The sequence below is a fragment of the Miniopterus natalensis genome, chromosome 2, assembly GCF_054644295.1.
Source record: "Miniopterus natalensis isolate mMinNat1 chromosome 2, mMinNat1.hap1, whole genome shotgun sequence".
Classification (NCBI taxonomy): domain Eukaryota; kingdom Metazoa; phylum Chordata; class Mammalia; order Chiroptera; family Miniopteridae; genus Miniopterus; species Miniopterus natalensis.
The window spans coordinates 96775489-96801755 of NC_142082.1; the positions used below are offsets into that span (position 1 = coordinate 96775489).

Genomic DNA, 26267 nt, shown 5'->3' on the forward strand with positions numbered 1-26267 from the left:
AATAATGGTTTCCCTCCTTTTTAAAAGTTAACAGCTATTGCATATTGTAGATTAAAGAAAATGTCTTATGTTTGGAAACTGAAAAGATACACTGTAGGAAACAATTTAATCAAAAGAACCAGAGTAGAGTGTGCTTGTGAAAGATTCAGAATTAGCCACTTAAAATGCATTTTGATACCATGTACTATATTTAAAGGGTAAAGGGGTGATAAGTGATGATGGAATGAGAGTTGACTTTAGGTGGTGACCATACAATATAATACACAGATGATGTATTATAAAATTGTATGCTTGAAACCTATATAATTTTATTAACTAATTTCACCCCAATAAGTTGAATAAAAATTTTAAAAGATAGAATTAAAAAAGAAAGAAATGTATAACTTCATGTATGTTCAAGAAGAATACTATCATTGTTTCTCTGGGGGTCATTAAATAATGAGTCTGGGAAAAGTGTATATCTCTAACCATACTGCATTTTTGTATTACCTAATATAATATGTGAACATTTTTTCAACATGCTATATTAGGAGTTTGATTTAGTCTTCCTCAGATCAAAAGTCTAGGGCAGGGGTAGGGAACCTTTTTTCTGCCAAGGGCCATTTGGATACTTATAACATCATTTGCGGCCATACAAAATTATTAACTTAAAAATTAACTATGAAAAAAGCCCCTCGATTTACTGAATTTCAAGTCCCGCCTGCAGTTGCCTTGGCATGGCCAGACCAAATGATTTTGCAAGCCATATAAGGCCTGAGGGCTGGCCATTCCCCACCCATGGTCTAGGGAATTTCATATTTCTCCAACATGCCTTTGTAGCACAATAAATAATTGTGACTGATTAGTTCAAAAGTACAAGCCAGGGTCTGGCTGGTGTGACTCAGTGGTTGAGCATCAACCTATGATCCAGGAGATCCCGGTTCAATTCCCAGTCAAGGCACATGCCTGGGTTGCAGGCTTGATCCCCAATGGGGGGTGTGCAGGAGGCAGCCGAACAATGACTCTTATCATTGATGTTTCTATCTCTCTCTCTCCCTCTCCCTTCCTCTCTCTGAAGTCAATAAAGATATATTAAAAAAAAAAAAAAGTACAAGCCAGGGAGTACAGATGTCTAGAGTCAGCTTAAGCTACTCTTATTCAGATCTTCTTAAGATCTTTATGTACTTGTGTATATGCTTAAATGTATGCGTTTCAAGTAGTAGCATCACTCTGGGCTTTCAAGATGACTTTTCAGTGTCTGTAGATATAAAAGGCAGAGTGTCTGTTGACAATGCTGCCCCCATTCTTTTCATGTGGAGTCACTGACTTCAGAATTGGTTACTGAAAATCATAAAGTGCTGTTTGTCCATTTCTCCTGAAATATCATGTATGAAGGGGAGGAGAAGAATTAAAGATCAAGATAACAAAACTAGAGAGCTCAAGGATGGTTTTCAAGCTAACATTAGTATTTTTAATGTATAGATTACCAGTTACCAGACGCTGAACCTTCCAGCAGCATCAAGGCTGGCCTCCAGGACACCTCTGGGAATTCAGTTCCTCTTGAAGACCTGCACATCAAGGGGAAAATAATAGACTTTGTAGCCCAGGTGAGCTCTTCATGGCTTTATGATACTTAAATCAAATGGATGTCATTCATAAATGGGAGTTGGATTATAGTTGCGTGAACTCCACAAAACATGTACATTTCTAAAATGTGTTTATTCATTGAGCACCTACCACATCCTGAGGACTTTCCTAGGCTCTGGGAATATGGCAACGAACAATATGAAAACTCTGCCTTCACAGAGCATACTTGCATTAGGGGACCAGGCAGCAAACACCATCAATAAATAAAATACATGCCGTGTTAGATGGTGGTATGTGCTAGAGACAAAAACCAATGCAGGAAGGGGTGGGAGCTGTGCAGGTTGGAAGGATTTCAACTTGGAAGTTGAGTGGCCAAGAAGAGCCTCACTGAGAAGGTGACACGTGAGCACAGATGTGTAGGAAGTGAGGGACTTAACCATGTGGACATCTGAGGGTTGCTCATTCCAGGCAGCGGAAGCAGCACATGCAATGGTCCTGAGGTAGGAGGGAGCCTAATGTGGTCAAGGGACACCAAAGAGTTCCACTTGGCCGGAGCATAGTAGAAAGGGGAAGCATGGTAGGAGACTGGATCAGAGAGTTGGGTTGTGGGGGGGGCAGCTCACATCAGGACACAGGACATACTATCTTTAACTCTGAGTAAAATGGAAACCATTCAAGGATGTTTAGCAGAGGATACGATCAGGATCACACTGGCCACCATGTTGACAATAGACTGAAGAGAACCAGTTAGAGACATCTTAGGTCGCGTCCTCTGGAAAACACTATTGATGGAAATTTGTTTTCAGGAAGCTTGTTGTTAAGTGCTCTCTGGAGCAACACCTATAAGAGAGAGCAGGAGGCAGAACCTGGCAGGAGACATGGACTGTAACACAGGCATATCATAGTCTTCAGACAGTCTCAGAGAGCTCTGAAGCTGGCCTTTCAGAGATGTTCTGAAATGAGGCAAGGGGGTCAGGCCTTGTACCCCCACAGGGACCAGTCATTGGATGTGGCTGCCCTTTGGGGAGGGGTCATTATCTTGAGTGAGGCAGTTCATCTTTGGAAGAGAACATTGACTGGGGGGGGGCACATAGCAGGTAACACTCCCTGCAGTCTTGGTCCTGAAGGGGACATCTAGGGGTACATCCAGTGTCAAATGTAGGTGACTATTGAGTAATTCATTCAGGAATGATGGTAACTTGGACCAAAATGTTAGTGGTGGGAGTGGTAAGAAGCGATTGGGTCTGGCAAGGATTGAAGGTAGATGGATTTGAAACATCAGAGAAGGATAAGAGTTGAACATGACATTACATGCATGTAGTTTGGCCAGATGTGGTAGTGGGGATCTGAAAGTGCACAGTTTTCTAAGATGGTTTTCTAAGAGTTGACCTCAAAAAAAAAAAAGTTGACCTCACCATCAGCTCCTAACACTAAAGGTTACATTAAACAACTGCAAAGACCTCTTAGGAGAATAAGAACACCTGAGTCCAGTGTTGTGGTATTGCTGTCTCTTCAGAAGGGAATCAAGTTAAATTTAGTGATGGCCTTAACCTGGGAAAATGGGGTGTAGTGGGGTGGGCAGAGCATGCTACTCAGATGTGTACCAGTTTGCATCTATCTGACCTCTACACTAGCCCCGCTCTGATCCATACCCACCTTAGGTGAGGATGCTGATGCTCAGGATATGATAAAGCACAAATCTGAACTGATTCTAGAGCCCAAGTTATATTTTTTCCTAAGGTATAAACAGCTGATCATTGTTTAAACTTTGTGCAAGTATTTTACATTTTAAGAATCAAAGCTTTGCATGGAAAGATTGAGTTCCAAGGTATAACTTTGGACAGTCATAGTTGTTTGAAGGAGATTGGGTGGGAGTGAAAAAATGTTATGGGTGAATTTGAGATGGTAGCAACCCTGTGCCCCCCATCCCTTCCCTAAGGTAGAACCCAGCCTGAATTCCTCCTAGAGTCCAGATTCTTAACCACTGTGCTGTAATGCAGCCTGGCATGGACTGTAGGAAGCAAAGGATTTGGAGTTTGAAAGGCTTAGCTATGAACCCTTGCTCATTCCTTTCTAGCACTGTGACCTTGGGGAAGTTTTTTAACTCCTTTGTGCTTCAGCTTCCTCATGTATAAAATGGAAATAATAATATCTGTCAGTCATTGTTGTGACTATTAGATACAAGAACCCAGGACATTTTTAAAATATGCAGTAAACGCAAAACAAATGACAACTATGTTACAGGGAGGGGCATGTGTCCTCCATATGTTATGTGGATTAGACGACTTGTACCATCTGATATTTCAAACCTCATAAGGCTTTTTTCGTGGGAAAGTTTGCCCCAAAATGAACTCATGACATAGCAGTGGCTTTTTCAGCAGTTTGTGATGAAACAGCTGGCCTGTAGGTTGACTCTGAGTCTCCAGGCAGAAGCCCAGCAACAGAAGCCTTGTATATTCAATGGCTCACACATTTGACTCTTCCTGGAATGAGTTCAAAGTTTTTAGTTTAGTTATATAATGGTTTCATCTGAAGGGGGAAAATTAAGATGTTAAAAACATGTACAGTATACTAGTCCTAAGTCCTAGTAAAAATATTTCTATCAATGTTATCTAAAATTACTTATTTCTTGAATGCCCGGTCATATATAGAAAATATGCGTAATAGTTTTCATTCATAGTTGTTCTACAGATGCTTGTACCATATGGTTTCATCAAGTTTGTGGATGTTTTTTCTTCTTCAGGTCATTGTTTTTCAGACATACACAAATCAGAGCCCTATACCCATTGAGGCAAAGTATGTTTTTCCTTTGGATGATAAGGCAGCTGTGTGTGGTTTCGAAGCGTTCATCAATGGGAAGCACATAGTGGGAGAGGTAAGGGGGGAAATGCATTGTGACTGCTTTTTCTTTCTAAAGTCAGTTTTGCATTTACCCAAATCTTTATTTAAGTCCCTACAGTGTGGGGCTGAGTAGAAGCCTTATCATAAAACAAAAGTATTATTTGAGGAACTAAGTATTTATACAGTGGCCTCCATACACAGCTCCCTCCCTGATTACTCATTCCCTACCTGTCCACTCTTCATTGGTCAGTGCCTTGCAAATTGTTTGCCTGGGAACTTAAAAAAAAATATGATTTCAATATCAAACATTTAAGGGAAGCACATTGGAAAATTGGTGAAGCCCTTATATATTTTTGCAAAAACTGATCCTCTGCATCCTGTTATAAAAGTAAAACTGGGCAGTGCCCTCAGCAGTCTCCCAGTCTCTCTTGCTTCAACAGTGTTTGCATAGAACAGACCCAGGGATACCTCTTCTTCCAGCTTCCAACCACCCTTAACCTCTTTCCTAGTCAACGCCTTTGGAACCATCTCAGCCATCATCTGCCTCCAAGACCAGCCTACACCATTTTTTTAGCAACCATGAGCTCCCAGATTTGGCAGAATTATTCCAGTGAGGTGGAAGCCACCATCAACCACCTGGTCAACGTGCATTTGCAGGCCTCTTATACCTACCTCTCTCTGAGCTTCTAGTTCAACCCCAGCGATGTGGCTCTGGAGGACATGGACCACTTCCTCCATGAATTGGCTAAGAAGCACGAGCATCTCTTGAAGATGCAAAACCAGTGCAATGGCTGCACCGTTTTCCAGATCGTGCAGAAACTTTCCCAAGATGAGTGGGGCAAAACTCAGGATGCAGTGGAAGCCACTATAGCCCTGAAGAAGAACCTGAACCAGACCCTTTGCCATGCACTGGGCTCTAGATTCTATCTGCACAGACCCTCATCTCTGTGACTTCCTAGAGAACTGCTTCTTGGATGAGGAAGTGAAACTCATCAAGAAGATGGGCAACCATCTGACCCACCTCCACAAGCTGGCCAGCCCCCATTCTGGGCTGGATGAATATCTCTTCAAACAGCTCATCCTTACGCACAACCACGAGCATTTGCAGCCCAGAGGACTTTGAAGGGCCACTCTGCATCTCCCTGGTGTCTGGCTTCTGCCTGAGTCTCTCCATGAAACCACTAGGAATCTCTATAACCACCCTGGAGCCCTGTCCCATGCCTTGGACCAAATGGAAACAGTAAAGTTTTTTGCAAAGGAAAAAAAGTCAAACTGAATTGAAGGCTGTTGGTCTAACTTTTTAAGAAAACTTGTAACAAAAGAAGTAACAGTTGATTCATTCTTTGTTTATTCTAAGGATTAGCCCACAGTTGCAATAATAACAAACATTTCATTAAATTTAAGATGAAGTCCTAAACTTTTTTCACTATTAACTTAAATATTTTGATCCTAACTTAAAGAAAATTCTATTTAGTTGGCCTTCTCTGATTCAGATTCTTATTAGATAAGCATGATCATTGCCCTCCTTGGTGTGGCTCCGTGGTTAGAGGGTTGGCTCTCCCACTGAAGGATCCTGGGTTTGATTCCTGGTCAAGGGCATGTGCCTGGGTTTTAGGTTGATCCCCCACCCCTGTCAAGGCATGTGTGGGAGGCAACCAATTAATGTGTCTCTCTCACATCTCTCTCTCTCTCTCTCTCTCTCTTCCTCTCCCCCCTCCCTTCCATTCTCTCTAAAAATCAATGGAAAAAATATCCTTGGTTGAGGATTAACAACAAAAGAATGATCATTGATGATTATTTTATATAGTTTCATTCATCTTAGACAGACTCTTAGTTTTCTCTTTTTGCATAGGTTTTAATGATGAAGTTTTCCTTAGTAAAGTCTGAAATCACTATTCATATGATGACTGGTGTAAAAATCATCTTTTCCAGATCAAAGAGAAGGAGGCTGCCCACCGAGAATACCGAGAAGCCATCAGTCAAGGCCATGGCGCTTACCTGATGGACCAGGATGCACCTGTAAGGCTGGACAGTCTATCCATTAGTCTAGCACACTTATAAGAAAGGGAAAAGGAGTTGGAAGATGATCTGAAATATAAAATTTATGCTAGGAACTAGGAAAATTTAAATTATTTTGACTGTACACCTTCACTTGCTATTAGCAAGGGGAGGTCAAGCTGGTCAAATCCATTGGGCTTATCTAAATAATGTGACCAAACAAGTAAGAGCCATCTCTGTCATTGGGAACTGAATTTCCTAGAAGTGACAACAAAAAGAAAACATTTGAGATTCATAATTTTCACCTTCTGATAAAAGAATGTAATATAGCCCTGACCAGTGTGGCTCAGTTGGTCGTCGTCCCGTGCACCAAAAGTTTGCTGGTTTAATTCCCGGTCAGGGCACATACACGAATCAACCAATGAATGCATAAATAAGTAGAACAGCAAATCAATGTTTCTCTCTCTATTTCTCTCTCTCCCTTCCTCTCTCTCTAAAATCAATCTGTAGAAAAAGAGTGTAATATATTTACGTGTTTCCTAGAACTAAGCTCACCTAATAATTCTATTTTCATCAAATTATAAGCTAGGGAGGCATTTCTGCAGGGTCTTGAGATAGGCCCAGGTTCTGTTCTTGCTGATTATTTCTTTCATAGGAATTAAATATAGAGAATCTGGAAGAAGGATCAACTATCATGTCCACTGGGTTTCTTTTCTTAAATATAAGATGTTTTAAATGTGCCCTTGGTAGATACTAGATTGCAAGCAGTCAGTTTCTAACTAGTATCTCTAGTGTAGATGTTTAGTTGTTTTTAAAGATGGGCCATAGGTTTCAGGATCTCCTCTGAGTATGAAACATTGCCATAGTATTGTGAAAATTTGATGTTTGGAAGGGAGAGTTATTAAGATTGATATGGATTTAAGGGTTAAATGCTTACTTTTGACATCTAACATACCCATTTGCAGAATGAGGGTTAAGCAAGGAAGAGTTAATTGTTAACCAGTTACAGTCAACCTTGCTGAACTGTATGTATTTAAAAAAAAGCCTGACTTCTTTTGGCAGACTGCCACTAAGCATTGTGGGGTTATTGTCATAAATGAATTGGTTTGTATGTTTCCTCCTTGATGCTTACATATTTCCCTAGGAATATGACCCCCTTTAGACATCACACTGTCCCACCACTGGGGAATGGCTCTGAGTCCCCATTAGCACCACCAGTGCTTGGCTTGTAAGCTCTTTTCGTGTTTTCTGAGGAAAAACCTGGCAGGTTGAAATTCCAGTAGTTCTTGTAATAGGCTTAACTAACATAGAGTGGATGTACATTTGAATCACAAGCTAAGTAACATGTTTCTGTCTCAGGATGTCTTTGTTGTAAGTGTTGGAAACTTACCCCCCAAGGCTAAGGTTCTTATTAAAATTACCTACATCACGGAACTCAGCATCCAAGGCACTGTGGCCATCTTCTTCATGCCCGCCACAGTTGCACCTTGGCAACAGGACAAAGCTTTGAAAGAAAATATCCAGGTTTGTATGCTTAAGATAAGATTTAAAGAATCTTTTTTGTGTGTGTGATTTTTGCATAAGGGAAAAAAATATCTAAAATAATCTAATCTTTTTGGTATAAAGTCAGTATTACTGACATATATGCATTTAGACACATATAATGTTCATAAAATAAAAAGAAAGACAGATATGCTTAATGGGCATATTTTTATTCTGTTTAGTCACTTTTAAAAGTTTGTGTCTATGTTATATGTTCATCATGAAGAATTCAGATAAGTCTACAGAATGCAGATAAGCCAAAGATGAAAATTTAAACTATCCTTAATTCCATAGCTGGACATAGTGACCCAAAGCTACTGGTTAACACTTTGGTATAGATCTATTCAGACTTCCTACTTTGTGTGTATATGTATGTGTGTGTTTGTGTGTATATATGGGCATGGATGTGTGCATGTATTTATATATATAATCGAAAAGGTCATAAATTATCCATTACCTTTTAGAAGTTACTGTGATTCCATGAACAAACTCTCAATATCTCACTACTCCAAAGTGAGACCAGCTCTCTTGTTGCTGCTATAGGTTGCAGCCTTGGTGACATTACATTCAGCTTAGAATCTCATTGTAAAATTTGATACTTATACATACCTGTGTTTTTTAACAGGATACAGTAGAGAAGATTTATATAAAGGAAATAGGAAAAAAGCAAAGGTTAGTACCTAAAATATAAAACCTGACAATCATACAATGGGCATTAGTTTTTTTATGGCTTAAATTTTCATTTAGAATTATGTAAAGCAGTGTGGCTCAGTGGTTGAGTGTCGACCTATGAACCAGACAGTCACAGTTCGATTCCGATTCAGGGCACATGCGTGGGTTTTGGGCTCAGCCCTTAGTAGGGACTACACAGGAAGTAGTGGATCAGTGACTATCTCATCATTGATATTTCTGTCTCTCTCGCCCTCTCCCTTCCTCTCTTTGAAATCAATTTAAAAAAATAAAAATATGTATTTTAAAAAATTATGTAAAACAATTACAGGTAGCTGTTTAATATTTAAGATATTAAACTAAGACAACTTTCTCTTCATTTTTGGTAGCTTCTCTCTGAGTATGTCTATTGAGATGCCATATGTGATTGAATTTATTTCTAGTGATACACATGAACTGAAAAAAAAGGTTAGTAAATCTTTGCTTTATTTCTTAAGAGCTCTTATTTTAACATTAATTTTATGTTATGAAAGCAAGACATGCACATAGTTTAAAAAGTGAAATGATACTATCGACAACTTCTTATAAACTGCAGCAGTTCCAAGATTGTGAACCATTTTCATATTTTAGCTCTTTTTTGATGGCCTACAAAGATTTAAATAAAAACTTTTTGCTGCTGTTCTTGAGTCATCTATTTCAGAAATATTTTTTTGACTTCCTGTTATGGTAGATGACAGTTTGATTTCCTTACCCCTGCAACTCATCTCATTCCCCACTTTTTCTCTCCCCTTCATTCCAAAAGTTATATTACAATTTTTGGTTATATCAAGCCAGTGTTTACATTATTATGACTGTGTAAATGATGTTTACTATTAAACCAAGAAATGTATTATAATTACATATTCTTTTTTCTAACTTTTAAAAAAATTTTATCTTTATTGTTGAAAGTATTATAAATGTCCCCCCTTTTTCCCCATCCATCCCTTCTACCCTATACCCTTCCCCCTAGGCCTTTACCACACTACTGCCTGTGTTCATGGATTATGTATATATGCATATAAGTTCTTAGATTAATCTCGTCCCACTTACCCACCCCCGCCTTCCCTCTGAGATTCTTCAGTCTGTTTCATGCTTCTATGTCTCTGGATCTATTTCGTTCATCAGTTTATTTTGTTCATTAGATTCCACATATGGGTAAAATCATGTGACACTTGTCCTCCTTTGACTGGCTTATTTTGCTTAGCATAATATTCTCCAGGTCTCACTATGCTGTCTCATAGGGTAAGGGATCTTTCTTTTCTACAGCTGCATAGTATTACATGGTATAAATGTCTGAGAAGATGCTTGATGTGATTTCAATCTTCTTGAACTTGTAGAGACTTGTTTTGTGTCCTACCATATGTTCTATCTTTGAGAATGTCCCATGTGCACTTGAGGAAAATGCATATTCTGAAGCTTGGGGGTGAAATGTTTTGTAAATATCAGTTAAATCCATCTGATCTAGTGTGTCATTTAGAGCCACTGTTTCCTTGTTGATTTTTGTCTGGAAGATCTATCCAATAAAGTCAGTGGGGTGTTAAAGTCCCCTACTGTAACTGTATTGCTGTCGATCTCTTCTTTAAAGTTCTCCAGAAGTTTTTTTGTAGTTGTTTTTTCAGCCTGTATGAGTCTTTTGTTCTGAGGTGAGTCTCTTTTAGACAGCATATATTTGGGCCTTGTTTTTTTATCCATTCAGCTACCTTATGTCCTGTGATTAGAGCATTTAATCCATTTACATTTAAGGTTATTATTGATAGGTACTTATCTATTGCCATTTTATTTCTTTATACCTGTTTCTCTCTATTTCAACTTCTTATTACAGCAGTCCCTTTAACATTTCTTGCAGTGCTGGTTTGTTGGTGATAAACTCCTGTAGCCTTTTTTTGTCTGGAAAGCTCTTTATTTCACCATTTACTTTGAATGATAGCCTTGCTGAATGGAGTAGTCTTGGTTTCAGATCCTTGTTTTGCATTACCTTGAATACTGCATGCTATTCCCTTCTAGCCTGTAGAGTTTCTGATGAGAAATCAGCTGACAGCCTTATGGGAGCTCCTTTGTAGGTAACAGATTGCTTTTCTCTTGCTGCCTTTAATATTCTCTCTTTGTCTTGAGTTTTTAGCATTTTAATTATGAAGTGTCTGGGCATGGGCCTCTGGGTTCTTCTTGTGTGGGATTCTCTGTGCCTCCTGAACTTGTGTGCCTTTTTCCTTGACCAGGTTAGGGAAGTTTTCTGCCGTTATTTCTTCAAACAGGTTCTCTAACTCTTGCTTACTTTTGAGCTCTTCTGGCACTCCTATGATGTGAATATAGTTAAGTTTCATGTTGTCCCACAGCTCCCTTAAACTGTCCTCCTGATTTTTAATTGTTTTTTCTTCTTGGTTCTCTGATTGAGTGATTTTTTTACCCCGCCTTCTAAATCGCTGATCTGGTCCTCAACTTCCCCTAATGTTTTTTATTCCTTCCATTGTTTTTTTAATTTCTACTATGTCATTCTTAATTTCTTCACATTTTCCATTCTTTTCTCATGCTGTTGAGCATCCTTATGACTAGTACTCTGAACTCTATATCTGATAGATTACTTATCTCCATTTCATTTAGCTCTTCTTCTGGAGAACTTTTTTGTTCATTCATTTGGGGCTTGTTTTTTTCTCTCCATGTTTTGGTTGTCTGTTTGGGTTTGTTTCTGTGTATTAGGTAGATCTGCTAAGACTCCCCAGTCTTTTGGATGGTCTCTGGTGTAGGCCAATGTCAGACACTGTTTGTGACTAGCCTTGAGTACCCTGTGTGAAGTTTTCCATACTCCACAGCTTGTGGTTCCCTCTGCTGGGATGTATTTGAACAGGACCAAGATGTACACCAAGGTCTGCTTTTCCAAGTCGCGGGTCCAGAAGCATATCGGGCAAAAGACTCAAAGCATCCAGAGGCTGTTATTCAGTCTCTTGATGAGCCTCAGGCTGTAGAAACGCCACAGGGTGGGGTGGCTAATTGTTATCAGTCTCTTAACAGTCTCGGGGTGAAGAAACTCCACAGGGTGGGGTGAGAGGTTTTCTAGCAGGGTGGGGCAATTGCTCCCCCCTCCCCCCAGGCAAAAGCTGCTTAGAAGGTAAATGCCTGCCTAAGAAAGATGTCCTCTGCAGAATGGGGGAATGACTCAGCACAGGGATCCAGATGACTGCCCTCTGAGCTCTCTACCCCCTGCCAGCACCCCTAGATTCTCCTCCCACAGCTCTAATCCACTCTGCCCGCCCTCCACCAGAGCCCAAGGTTAGTGGCTGAACATGAAACTTTGTGCATTGGTCCTTTTAGAGGGTGCCTGCATTTCCAACCATCTCTCCCTGGAAGACAGAAACCCTACTGCTTTTCACAGCCAGATGTTATGTGGGCACCTTTCTCAGTTCTGGTGCTTTGTGCTGGGGAACACAGCCTGGGGTTTAGACTCCAGAGTTCTCAGTGGGAACCCACCACAGCTGAGCTATCCATCCAGAATTTCAGCTGCTGCCTGTGGGAGCCCAGTCAGCCCTCTCACGCCTCTGCATGTCCTATCAGTCTTTATGCGGTCTTCACTTTTTGTCCTTGTGCTCTCCAGCTGGTCTTCAGTTGCAGTTCATTATTCAGGACATTTTTTCTATATTTTAGTTATAATTCCTGTTTGGTCCTGGGAGAGTGTCAGTGTAGCTTCCACTCAATCTGCTGCCATCTTGGAATCAGCATCTATATTTTTAAAGTGATTATTTTTCTAAAAATAGTTTATTGATTTTTAGAGAGAGAAAGGAAGGGAGGAGGGGAGAGAGAGAAACATCAGTGTGAGAGTGCAACATCAATTGACTGCCTCCTGCACACCCCCTACCGAGGCTGAAGCCTTAAACCTGGGCATGTGCCCTTGAGCGGGAATGAAACCCACAGCCTCCTATTGCATGGGATGACGCCCAGCTAACTGAGCCACACTGACCAAGGCTTAAAGTAATTTTATGTTGGCCCTGGCCAAGTAGCTCAGCTGGTTAGAGCATCATCCTGATATGCCAAGGTTGTGGGCTTGGTCTCCTGTCACGACACATACAAGAAGCAACTAGTGAATGCATAACTAAGTGGAACAACACGTAGATGTTTCTCTCTCTCCCTCCTGCCTTCCTTCTCTCTCTAAAAAATTTTTAAAGTTTAAAGTAATTTCATATTTATAAAAATATAATTTTAAAAGAAGGTGTAATTCTAGAATTTTGGGTGAGTTTTCCATTTTGCTTTCCTAAGTTATGACCATCTGATGTACTTTCTGCTGTCTCCAGAGAAGTATAACTGAATTCACAGATCTGTCATCTTTGGGCTCAGGGTTTGAGACTGTTTTAATCTTACCTAAATTTGACTATTTATATCAGCCTTAGAATTTCAGTATGGTCACACTTCTAAAACCCACAGTTCATAATTTTAGAATTTGTTACTACATTGTTGATTCTTAGTGGAGTTATATAAGTTATGCAAGGTTTTGCTACTTGACAGGTAAGTGCATATTGATACTATGGTATTATTTCATTACTCACTTTGTTGTCATGGCTATTTGTTTGTAGAGCACAGACTGCAAAGCTGTGATTAGCACTGTGGATGGGAGCTCCTTAGACAGCAGTGGATTTTCTCTCCACGTCGGTTTGTCTGATGCATATCTCCCAAGAATGTGGGTTGAAAAACATCCAGAAAAAGAAAGCGAGGTATAGTCATTTTTACTTAAAAGTAGGAGACTATTGAAAAAATATTTCAGAATGAATTATTTAAACTGGAAATTATTGCTAGTCTTGAAAACCAGCATTACTAAATGGGCTCTCCCCACCCCAAGATTCTACAACTAAAAGTACTGATTATATCAAGCATGACAAACTTCTGAGATTTCAATCAAAACCCCCATATGCCTTAGTTCCTGGGAAAGATTGTAATTTTTATCTTAATCCTCAACAAAAGAAAAATCTTCTTTCATGTTTTACACTGGTTTGCCGGAATAGTTTTTAAATATTGATACTGTAAAAACAGATACAAAATTATTTATTGCCATACAACCATTTTGTATGGCTGTGACAAAGAATCTCCTTACTAAAATAAAAATTGAGAGTGACATCAGCAAGATGGTTGAATAAGATGTCCTTTGCATGTATTTCCCCCACCCCCCTTTGTATGTATTTCCCCCACTAACAATAATTTGGTATCCATCCATCCTGCCTGCTTGTGTTAGAAGTTTGGGATCCAGGTAGGAGATTGTGAAACCCTAGTGCAGTCCAAGACCTGAGCAGAGTCATTGTGAGTGAGTAGCCAATTCACTGACCATGGTCCTGGTTGATAAAATAGAAACAGCTTCATATCCCTGAGAAATTGGCTACAGCCCAGTTTGGCTCAGACCTGTCATCAGTAATGTACACCATGGGACCCAGTGGGAGTGAGGTCCACCTGTGCACCAGGTAATAGGCATATAAGACTTGGTCCCAGCTGTGGACCCTGGTGTGGCCAATGAACTGGCTCTCGGTACTGTCAGCTATGGTCTGGGACCCCTTGGAGGTAAGGCTACCAAATTCAGTCAACATACAAAAATCAATAGTATTTCTGTACACTAAAAACAAACTTTCTGAAAAAGAAAACAATATATTTACAGTAGCATCAAAAATAATAAAATACTTAGGAATAAATTTAATCGATGAGATGGAAGATCTGTTCACTGAGAACTATAGATATTGATAAAAGAAACTGAAGAAGACACAGATAAATGGAAAGATATCCCATGATGAAACCACAAAACACCATGAATAGCCAGAGAAATCTTAAGAACAAAGCTGGAATCATCGCACTTCCTGATTTTAAATTATACTACGAAACTAAAATAATTAGAACAGTATGGTACTAGCATAAAAACAGACACATAGACCAGTGGAACAGAATTGAGAGTCCAGAAGTAAACCGATGCATATATAGTCAATGAATATTTGACAAGGGAGTCAAGAATACACAATGAAGAAAGCGTAGTCTTTTCAATAAATGGTTTTGGGAAAACCAGATATCCACATACCTTTTGAAATTGGACCCCTATCTTATACCACTCACAGAAATAACTCAAAATGTTTTAAAGACTTAAATGTAAGTTCTGAAACTGTAACTTCTAGAGGAAAACATAGGGAAAAAGCTCCTTGACATTGGTCTTACTAACAAGCTTTTGGATGACATCAAAAGCACAAGCAACAAAAGCAAAAATAAGTGGGACTATATCAAAACAAAAAATTTCTTCTGCACTACTATGGAAGCAATAAAATGAAGAGACAGTCTATGGAATGGGATAAAATATTTGCAAACTACAGTCAAACCTTGGTTCGCAAATGTCTCCCATCTCAATTTGGTTTCACAGAAAAAAATGTCTTGGTTGCGGACCAAAACGTCTGTTTTGGTCCTGACAACCCTTTCATGCTGATACCTCAGCACGACGGAAAGCAAAGTGTCTCTTAGGCAACAAACAAAGGAGAGAATGCTTTTGTTGCTGGCATAATCAACAATAGCACAATTTTAAAATAGAGGCCACCAAGAGTGCTAATGTTGCTAAGGATGTGAAAGTGCTCACAAAACAACAATCACAGGCAATTGAAGAGGTAGAAAAACTGTTGTTGATTTGGATAAATGAAAAGCACTTGGCCTGTGACAACTTTCTGGAGGCAGTGATATGTGAAAAAGTGAAGATACTGCATGCTGACCTGTAAGACGCCCCTGGAACAAGTGCTGAAAATGAGTCATTTAAGGCTAGTAGGGGGTAGTTCGATTAGTTTAAGAAAAGTATTTATTTATAGATTAAATAGTACATTAGAACATGTACTATATATAAGAAAGGTTAAAACGGAATTATTTGTGGGTCTGGAACAGATTAATTCAATTAACACTATTTCTACTGGGAAAAAATGATTTGGTTTTCAAACAAATTGCTTCTCGAAAAGCCTTCCAGAATGAATTAAGTTCAAGAATCAAGGATTCACTGTATATGTATCATATAAAGGGTTAATATCTGAAAAATGTAAGAAACTCATACAACTCAACAGCAAAAGCACTAAAGTTTTAAAAATAGGCAAAGGACTTGAATAGACATTTTCCTAAAGAGGACATACAGATGGCTAACAGGTACATGAAAAAAAAATGCACATCACCAAACAACAGAGAAATGCAAATCAAAACCACAATGAGAAACCACCTCACACCTGTTTGAATGGCCACCATCAAAGAGACAAAAGACAAGAAATGTTGGAAAGGATGTGGAGAAAAGGGAATTCATGTGCATTGTTGGTGGGAATGCAGCCACTATGGAAAACAGTAGGAGGTTCCTCACTACTATATAAAGTGATCAAACTTTGGGACATATTTCCAAAGAAAATAAAATCACTATTTTGAAGAGGTATCTGCACCTCAATGTTCATTGCAGCTTTATTCACAATAATTAAGACATGAAACCAATCTAAGTATCCATCAACAGATGAATGGACAAAGAAAATGTGAGATGATAGATAGATAGATAGATGATAGATAGATAGATAGATAGATAGATAGATAGATAGATAGATAGATAGATAGATAGATAGATATTCAGATAAAAGAGAAGGAAATCCTGCCATTTGCAAAATCATGGATGGAACTTTGGGGCATCGTGCTAAATGAAATAAGTCAAATAGAGAAAGACAAATACAGAAACAGTTGAATGGTAGTTGCCAGGGGCTAGGGTTGGGGGTTAGAAATGGGAAAATGTTAGTCAAATGATACTTACTTCTGATTATAAGGTAAATAAGTTCTGGGCATGTAATACACAGCATGGTGACTATAGTTAACAATATGAATTATATACTTGAAAGTTACCAAGAGAATAGGTCCTAAATGTTCTCACTACAAAAAAAAAATTATGTGAGGTAATAGAGATGCTAACTTACCTTATTTTAGTGATCATTTCACAATATATATGTGTTTCAAATTATCACATTGTACATCTTCAACTTGCACAGTATTATATGTCAATTATATATCAATAAAGCTAAGGGGAATTTTAAAAATTTTTATTTGATTTTAGAGAGAGTGAGAGGAAGGGACAGACAGAAAGAGAGAGAGAGAAAGACAGAAACATCAATTTGTTGTTCCACTTATTTATGCATTCATTGATTGATTCTTGTATGTGCCCTGACTGGGGATCGAACCTGCAACCTTGACGTATTGGAACAACACTTTAACCAACCGAGCTACCCGGCCAGGGCTAAGGGAAAATTTTTTTAAATTGAAACTTAATGACAAGAGATCCACCACAAAACAAAAGACACACATAGACTGAAAGTAAAGGGATAGAAATAGATATTTCATGGGAATGGAAACAAGCTGAGGTAGCAATACTTATACCAGACAAAATAAACTACGACAAAAACTATCATAGGAGACAAAGAAGAACAAAACATAATGATAAAGAGATCAATTGAGTTAGAGGATATAACCTTTGTAAACATTTATGCACCCAACATAATAGGACCTAAATGTATAAAGCAAATATTAATGGGCATAAAGGGAGAGATTGACAGTAATACAATCATGGTAGGATATTTTAACACACCATTGATATCAGTGAATAGATCTTCCAGATAGAAAATCAACAGGAAACAGCAGCCTTAAATGACACAATGGACCAGATGGATTTAACTAATATTTTCAGAGTATTTCATCCCAAAGCAGCACAATATACATTCTTTTCAAGTGCACATGGAACACTTTTCAGCATAGATCACATGTTAGGACACAAAACAAGTGTCAGTAAATTTAGGAAGATGGACGTCATATAAGCATCTTGTCTGACCACAACAGTATGAAATTAGAAATCAATTACAACAAAAAAACTGAAAAAATACACAAACACATGAAGGCTAAATAACGTGTTACTAAACAATGAATGGGTTAAAAATGAGATCAAGGAAGAAATCAAAAGATACCTTGATGAAATCCCAACAACCCAAAATCTACAGGACACAGAGAAAACAATCCTAGGAGGGAAATTCATAGCATTGCAGGCCTACCTCAAGAAATAAAAATCTCAAGTAAACAACCTAACCTTACCTACACCTAAAGGAACTAGAAAAAGAACAAAGCCCAAAGTGAGTAGAAGGAAAGAAATAATAAAGATCAGAGCAAAAATAAACCAAATAGAGTCTAAAAACCCCCCACAAAAAATCAATATAACCAAGCACTGGTTCTTAGAAAAGATAAACAAGATAGATAAACCTTTAACCAAACACCTCAAGAAAAAAAGAGAGCCCTGGCCAGCATCATTCAGTGTTTAGAGCGTCGGCTCACACCCCAAAGGTCGCTGGTTTGATTCCCAGTCAAGGGCATGTGCCTGGGTTGCAGGTTCAATCCCTGGCCCCCATCAGGGTGCATGTGGGAGGCAACCAGTTCATGTTCCTCTCTTACATCGATACTTCTCTCTCTCCCTCCCCACCTGCCTTCCACTCTCTCTGGAAGAAATATCCTTGGGTCAGGATTTAAAAAAATAATAATAATAATAAAAGAAAAAAAAGAGAGAGGACCCAAATAAAATCAGAAATGAAAGAGAAGTAACAACTGACACCACAGAAATACAAAGGATTAATAAGAAAATATTATGAACAACCATATGCTAACAAATTGGACTCTCTGGAATAAATTCCCAGAAACATACAAATTTCGAAGACTGAATCAACAAGAAACAGAAAATATGAACAGACCAGTTACAACCAATGAAATCAAAGCAGTAATAAAAAAAAATTAGTATTCTATGGTGTAAATGTCTGAGAAGATGCTTGATGTGATTTCAGTCTTCTTGAACTTGTAGAGACTTGTTTTGTGTCCTAATATGTGGTCTATCTTTGAGAATGTTCCATGTCTCACATTCTACTTTTTTTTTGAATTCCTATTGTTGAATAAATCTTACTCTTTTGGGTTTTATAGTATTATCTTACCTGGTTAAAAAGGTTTAGAATCTTACAAGTAGATCTTTTCCAATAAAAATGGCACATTTATGCCAAATTCTGTAAACCCTAGCTCTATGGTATCTCTTGCTTTGTACCTAAGAGGGATGCCTGAAATATTATAGCACACAAACTAAATTCTCTCCCAAGTGCCACAGGTGAGCATGGTAAACCGATAACCCCTTTAGTCACAGGAGTAAGTACAATTTAATTCATCTTTTCTGTAAACATGGGTTTTTGTACATTTGGTGTGCTTAAATGAAACACGCACACGTGCCTACATTAGTGTGTTGATGTCTCTCCCTGTGAGGCTTGTAGAATTTTTGTGCCAGTTGTTCCCATGGCAAGTGGTACCTTCCCACTAGAGTCAGAGATCTAGGGAGAAGCACTTTGCTTTAGCCCAAGGGATCTTCACAGGTTTATAGGGGGGCATTCTTTACCCTCTGTTTACTCTGTCCCAATCACATGTCCATTGTTTAGAGAGATTGTGTGGGTGGGGTTTTGTATCAAAATGTTGTGATCTTTTGACACATAAATTCATGCAAATTTGAACAAGCCAGACCAGTTTAAGTTATGAGAAGCATCAGTCTAGTGCATTTTTCTCCTTTTAGGCCTGCATGCTTGTTTTCCATCCAGATCTCGGCATTACTTCCCCTGACATAGCTGAGGAGAGTGAAGTTATTATTTGTCTCGACTGCTCCAGTTCCATGGAGGGTGTGACATTTTTGCAAGCTAAGCAAATTGCCCTATACGCACTGTCCTTGGTGAGTGAGAAACAGAAGATAAACATTGTCAAGTTTGGCTCAGGTGAGTGCTCTTTAACTGGAATCCACAGTGTGCTTCCTCCTTAATATCAGCATATTCATGGGTAGAGGTGACGTCTGTCAGCACCCCTACTTGGAGTTAGAAGTAGCATAGCACAGTGTTCAAGAACTCTGGACCCAGGTCCCTGGGTTCAAATCCAAGCTCTGCCACTTACTAGCTTTAGGTATCACCTTGGGCAAGTTACTCAACTTTTTGTGCCTCAGTTTCCTCATCTGAGGGTAATAGTCCCTACCTCACAGTGTTGTAAAGAGTAAACTAATGTATATAAAGGTTTTGAAATGGCCTCATTCATAGTAAGTGCTATATAAACATAACAGTCATTACCATCTGAACCAGACACAAGACCCTTGGTCCGATGAGTATGAAGGTACCAAGGGTGTGGACAGAACATTTGAAATTAGCACAGTAGTAGAAAGTTTATAAGGAATGATCTCATCAAGCATCAACTCGGCCCAATTAGAAGATAGGTAATGTCATCTCCAGATGGAGGCCCAGGGCCATCTCAGCCACCAGAAGAAGGCACTTTAGAGATGAGAGAACCACCACAGAGTGGAGTGAGGGGACATCATGTTCTTTGGTTCTTCTGTGTCATTTAGCAGAAAGCCCAGCCCCTTTAAGAAGGAGCCAGGGTTTGCTACTGCTGGAGGCAGAGGTCATGGAAGGAGAATATGTCCTTCTGGTGGCCAAGCTGCCTGTCCTATCCATGATACCTGCATATGACTTTGCATAAGCAATCTGCTATAAGAGAGAGTCTACACACATAGTTTGACTCAGAACCTTTTGCACAGTAAAGTGTATAGTTTGCACTAGAATTTATTATTTAAAGGAATACCATGGTGAGTTTTTCTATGTTAAAAATTATCAAATGTTATTGTTTGTTAGTGATCAATAAAGTGAATATTTAATGGCAACACCTCATGCTGGTATTAATACGCAGGTTACAAGGAGTTATTTTCATTTCCTAAGTACATCACAAGCAATAATATGCCAGCCGAGTTCATTATGGTGAGTAAAAGCACCTTCCTTTGTCTCGTGTCTGTTTCTATCCTGTTCTAGTGGTACTGCCCCAGAGCCCATTGTCAGAACACCCCCAATCCTTCCATTTTGTATGCTAGTGGGCTCTTTTATTTCACTGATAAAATCAATATGAACTCATTGAGGAAAATTTGGAAATTAAAAAGGGTAGAAAAAAAAGTCACCCACAGTCCCACCACCCGGGTACAACCAGCATTAACAGTTTTGCAATGTTTTCTTCTGTCCCTTTTTTTGTTTGTTTAAATGGAGCAAGCTCAGAATCACTAGTCACCCCTTCAGTCCAGGCTGGCAGGCCCAGGGGTATTTGCTGTAATAGTTCTTTGAAAACCATAAAAAAACAGATAAGTGCCAGTTAATATTGTAGTTACTATGTGACATGAAATAAACTCAAAGGATGTAAATGTAGTTGTTCCACAAATGTGTAATTAGGGAAAAATACCTTTTCACTGATGCTACTTTTAAACTCTCATTGAGAGACTTGTTCAGTAAATGACTAGAATGAACAGTGAATATGCCCAAAATAGGGTAAATAATTTTTCTCATTTACTGCAGTCTGCCTCGCCTACCATGGGAAACACCGACTTCTGGAAAACACTCCGATATCTAAGTTTATTGCCCCCTTCTCGAGGGATACGGAACATCATCCTCATATCTGATGGCCACCTTCAAGAGGAGAGCCTGACTCTGCAGCTTGTGAAGAGGCATGTGCAGCACACCCGGCTGTTCACCTGCGGTGTCGGGTGAGTGGGAGGTGGTCACCGTGAAGGCCACAGTGAGAGGCAGCCTGCGAGCAGGCGCCTTGTTGGCCCACACAGGGCTCTTGGTAGTTGTGAGGTTGATACTTGTGTATAGAACCTGTTTAGGGTACCGATATGGAGCTCTGAGCTGTAAACCAGACTGCCTGGGGTCTCAACCCCCAAGCTGGCCACTTATTAGCTATGACCTTGGGCAACTTGCTTAATCTCTCTAAATGAAGGTGTTGATGCAAACACTGCCTCTGAGGATTAAATGAACTCACGTATAGAAAGCACTTAGAATAGACTGGTCCTTGGCAAGCACCAAATCAATGTTAGTGTTATTTTGCATGAAAGTCCAAATTTCCAACCTATTCTGAGAAGCCCATGGCAGTTTCTGACTGGGGCTGAGGGAGTGTGCTGCCTCAGAAGCCCCACCCAGCTGCTCTGCTCCTCACGACACCTCAATGGTGAGCTTTCTGCGAGGTTTGCATTGTTAAACCCTGAGATGTACAGAGACTTTCTCTGGGGAGGCTAAACCCTGTGATTGTTGGAATTATCCCCCTCCCCAATTATAGTTCGCCTTTTTGGTTGAACTGAGGCATATGGTATAAATATATGGAAAACACCAAACCAAAGGGGCCAGACTGGTGTTTGCACAGAACATTCCTGTTCTGTACCTCCCTGTGCTCTCCCCCTATAGTCACCTTCCTGGCAAGCGGTCACCAGGTCTCCCCTTCCCCACGCTGTACTGTCCTAGGCCCCTGGGCTTCTGCAGTGACCTGGGGCCCCTAATGCCCTTGAATGGCCCTTCCTGTCTGCCCAGAGGGTTCTTCTCTCTGCTGCTCCTTAGTCCCAGCTCCTAGTCCTGTTCTCTGTAATCTGAGCCCTAACAGCATAACAGACCAACCAGGAAATGTGTCCAACCCATAACAGACTACCCTAGGAATTGTTCGTAACTTGCACCTGTGAACACTGAGTGGCCAGCCATACGCCTGCCACAGGAAGGTTTCTTCTCCCTGCCTTAGTGGCAACCTATTTCATCTTCCTGGTCACAGCAACCCCTGCCTTCCCCCCACACTGTGTGTTGGGTCCGCTGTGCTGCAGTTGGGCTCAGATACCTCAATGCAGAAGGTACTGTGTCTTTGCTGAGGGTCTGTCATGGGACAGACCCTGCTCAGCTCAGGCTGCAGTACCATGTGTGGGATACAGACAGACAGATAGCAATCCAGACACATAGTACCAGGAAGGAAAGAAAGAGGGCGTGGGGGGTAATCTTGCGCTGGTTGACATGACCCAGCCCGAGGGAGCTGGAATTGTTACTGACTTTCTGTCCAGTGTTTAGGATCTTTCTAAATGTTTCTGCCTTATTTTATACATACTCACTTGTGTTCAAAAACTCCAGCAAGATGCTGTGAGTTCTCCAGGCATAGATGCCCTTGGATGGTCTTCCTGCCTGCCGTCGTAACAAGTTTTTCTTGGAGTCCAACCCACAGAAAAGGTTCTAAGTATCCTCACTAACTAATGGAATTTATAAAATACAGATAAACTCCAGCTGAAGGATTTTCTAATCAGTGTTATAATCACCACCAGTTAATTTTGAGGACTGAAGACAAATCTGACCTTTATCAATAGGCTAAAAAATGTTTCAGAGGTAACTCTCTTAAGCTCTTTTTCTGAAAAGTTATTGATCATTTAATACTTCAGGGGGAAACTCTTTAAGAAAGTCATTCTTAATAGGTGTAGAATTATTATAGAGAAATTTAATAGGACATTGTCATTTTTTATTAAATTTATTGGGGTGACAATGGTTAATATGGAGATACAGGTTTCAAGTATGGGTGTCTATGTTACAAGACCTGTGCATTGCTCTGTGTGCCTACCACTCAAAGTCCTGTCTTCTCCCATCACCATATATTAAGACTCCCTTCACCCCCCCACCCTACCCCCTTCCCTCTGGCAACCACCACATTGCTGATTGTGACTATGAGTTTCAGTTTTATGTCCCACATATGAGTGAAATCATATGGTTCTTAGCTTTTTCTGACACTTATTTCACTTGGCATAATATCCTCAAGGGCCATCCATGTTGTTGCAAATGGCAGTATTTCATCCTTTCTTATGGCTGAGTAGTATTTCATTGTGTAGATATACCACATCTTCTTTATCCAGTCCACTATCAAAGGGCACTTTGGTTGTTTCCATCTCTTGTCCACCATGAATAATGCTGCAATGAAAATAGGGGTGCATATATCTTTGCAAATACATGTTTTTGAATTTTTCAGGTATATACCCAGGAGAGGGATTGCTGGGTCATATGGTAGCTCTATTCTTAATTTTTTGAGGAATTGCCAGACTGCTTTCCATAGTGGTTGTACCAGTCTGCATTCCCACAACAGTGAATGAGGGTTTCCTTTTTTCCACACCCTCTCCAACAGTTGTTATTTCTTGTCTTGTTGATAATAGCCACTCTAACAGGTGTGAGGTGGTATCTCATTGTAGTTTTGATTTGTGTTTCCCTAATTGCTAGTGAGGTCGAACATCTTTTCATATATCTATTGGCTGTTCATATGTCTTCTTGGGAGTGGTGGCTGTTCAGGTCCTCTGCCCACTTTTTGATTGGGTTGTTTGGTGTTGAGTTTTATGAGTTCTTTATACATTTTGGAAATTAAGCCTTTGTCAGAGCTACTGTTTGCAAATATCACCTCCCATCTGGGTGGCTGCCTCTTTGTTTTATTGTCAGTTTCCTTTGCTGTGCAGAAGCTTTTTAGTTTGATATAGTCCCATTCATTTATTTTTGCCTTTACTTCCCTTGCCTTTGGGGTCAAGTTCATAAAGTCTTCCCCATGACCAAGGTCCATAAGTTTGGTACCTATGTTTTCTTCTATGTAATTTATTGTTTCAAATATTATATTTAGGTATTTGATCCACCTTCGATTAATTTTTGTGCATGGGGACAAACTGTAATCTAGTTTCATTCTTTTGCATGTGGCTTTCCAGTTTTCCCAGAACTATTTATTGAGGAGGCTTTCCTTTCTCCATTGTCTGTTTCTGGCTCATTTGTCAAACATTATTAGCACACATACATGTGGTTTTACATCTGCACTCTCAATTCTGTTCCATTGACCTGTGTGTCTGTTTTTCTGCCAGTGCCATGCTGTTTTGATTATCATAGCTCTGTAGTATAATTTGAAGTCAGGTAGTGTGATACCTCTAGCTTCGTTCTTTTTTTCTCATGATTGCTTTGGCTAATCAGGGTCTTTTATGGTTCCATACAAATCTGATGATTTCTCATTCTATTTCTTTAAAAAAAATGACATTGGTATTTTGATGGGGATTGCATTAAATCTGTATATTGCTTTGGGTAATATGGTCATTTTAACTATGTTGATTCTTCCAATCCATGAACACTTTTTCCATTTCATTGTGTCTTTTTCAATCTCTTTTAATAATGCTTTGTAGCTCTAGCCAGCTTGGCTCAGTGGTTAGAGCATCGACCTGCAGACTGAAGGGTCCCAGGTTCAATTCTGGCCAAGGGCACATACCTTGGTTGCAGGCTTGGTCCCTCACCTTTGTCGGGGCTCATGCGGGAGGCAACCAATCCCTGTGTCTGTCTCACATTGATGTTTCTCCCTCGTTTTCTCCCTCCCCCTTCCATTGTCTCTGAGAAGCAATGGAAAAAATATCCTCTAGTAAGTATTAAAAAAAATAATAATAATGATGCCTTGTAATTTTCAGCATCTAGGTCTTTCACGTTCTTTGTTAAGTTTATTCCTAGGTATTTTATTCTTTTGGTTGCAATTGCAAAAGGAATTGTTTTTTTCATTTATTTTTCTGAAGTTTTTTTTTTTAAAAAAATATCTTTATTGATTTCAGAGAGAGGAAAGGAGGGGGAGAGAGAGAGATAGAAACATAAATGATGAGAGAGTCATTGATCGGCTGCCTCGCCTGCAACCTGGACATGTGCCCTGACTGGAAATCGAACCCCGATCTCCTGGATCCTAGGTTGATGCTCAACCGCTGAGCTATGCCCGGCCGGGCTGAAGTTTTGCTGTTAGTACAGGAAGGCAATGGATTTTTCTACATTGATTGTGTATCCTGCAACTTTACTGTATCTATTGTTTCTAATACTTTTTTAGTGGAGTCTTTAGGGCTTTCTATATACAGAATCATGTCATCCATAAAAAGTGACAGTTTTACTTCTTCCTTCCCTATTTGGATGTCTTTTATTTCTTTCTCTTGCCTTATTGCTCTGGCTAGGACTTCCAAAACTATGTTGAATAAGAGTGGTGAGAGTGGACATCCTTGTCTTGTTTCTGATCTTAGAGGAAAAGCTTTAAGTTTTTCACGATTGAGTATGATATTAACTGCAGGTTTATTGTATATGGCCTTTATTATGTTAAGGTGCTTTCCTTCTATTCCTATTTTATTGAGTGTTTTAATCATAAATGGCTGTTGTATCATGTCAAATGCTTTTTCTGCATCTATTGATGAGATGATAATTTTTATCTTTTGTTAATGTGGTGTATTACTTTGATTGATTTACGTATGTTGAACCATCCTCGTGCCCATGGAATGAATCCCACTTGATCGTGATGTGTTATTTTTTTGATGTACTACTGTTTTGATTTGCTAGTATTTTGTTTAGGATTTTTGCATTTGTATTCATCAGAGATATTGGTCTGTAGTTTTCTTTTTTGTGTTTTCTTTGCCAGTTTTGGTATCAGGGTTATATTGGCCTCATAACAAGTGTTAGGAAGCATTGCCTCCTCTTTAATTTTTTTGGAAGAGTTTGAGAAGGATAGGTTTTAAATCTTTGAATGCTTCATAGAATTTACTGGTTAAGCCATTTGGTCCCAGACTTATTTTTTGGGAGGTTTTTGATGGTTGTTTCAATCTTATTTAGATGTTTCAGTTCTTCATGATTTAGTCTAGGAAGGTTATGTATTTCTGTTAACTTACCCATTTCTTCTAGGTTATTAAATTTGGTGGCATGTAGTCTTTCATAATATTCTAATATGATCCTTTGTATATCTGTGAT

The 26267-nt window shown here is 39.4% G+C and overlaps 1 protein-coding gene across 1 annotated transcript in view; it reads left to right on the top strand.

Moving 5' to 3' along the window:
• PARP4 (poly(ADP-ribose) polymerase family member 4) overlaps window positions 1-26267 on the top strand; it is an 85305-nt gene that overhangs the window by 37094 nt on the left and 21944 nt on the right. The window contains exons 15-24 of the mRNA XM_016203563.2: window positions 1462-1586; window positions 4310-4441; window positions 6340-6426; window positions 7765-7929; window positions 8573-8619; window positions 9006-9084; window positions 13215-13352; window positions 19244-19439; window positions 20395-20462; window positions 21045-21232. Coding sequence (XP_016059049.2) covers window positions 1462-1586; window positions 4310-4441; window positions 6340-6426; window positions 7765-7929; window positions 8573-8619; window positions 9006-9084; window positions 13215-13352; window positions 19244-19439; window positions 20395-20462; window positions 21045-21232 — 1225 coding nt within the window. The remainder of the gene's footprint in view (window positions 1-1461; window positions 1587-4309; window positions 4442-6339; window positions 6427-7764; window positions 7930-8572; window positions 8620-9005; window positions 9085-13214; window positions 13353-19243; window positions 19440-20394; window positions 20463-21044; window positions 21233-26267) is intronic.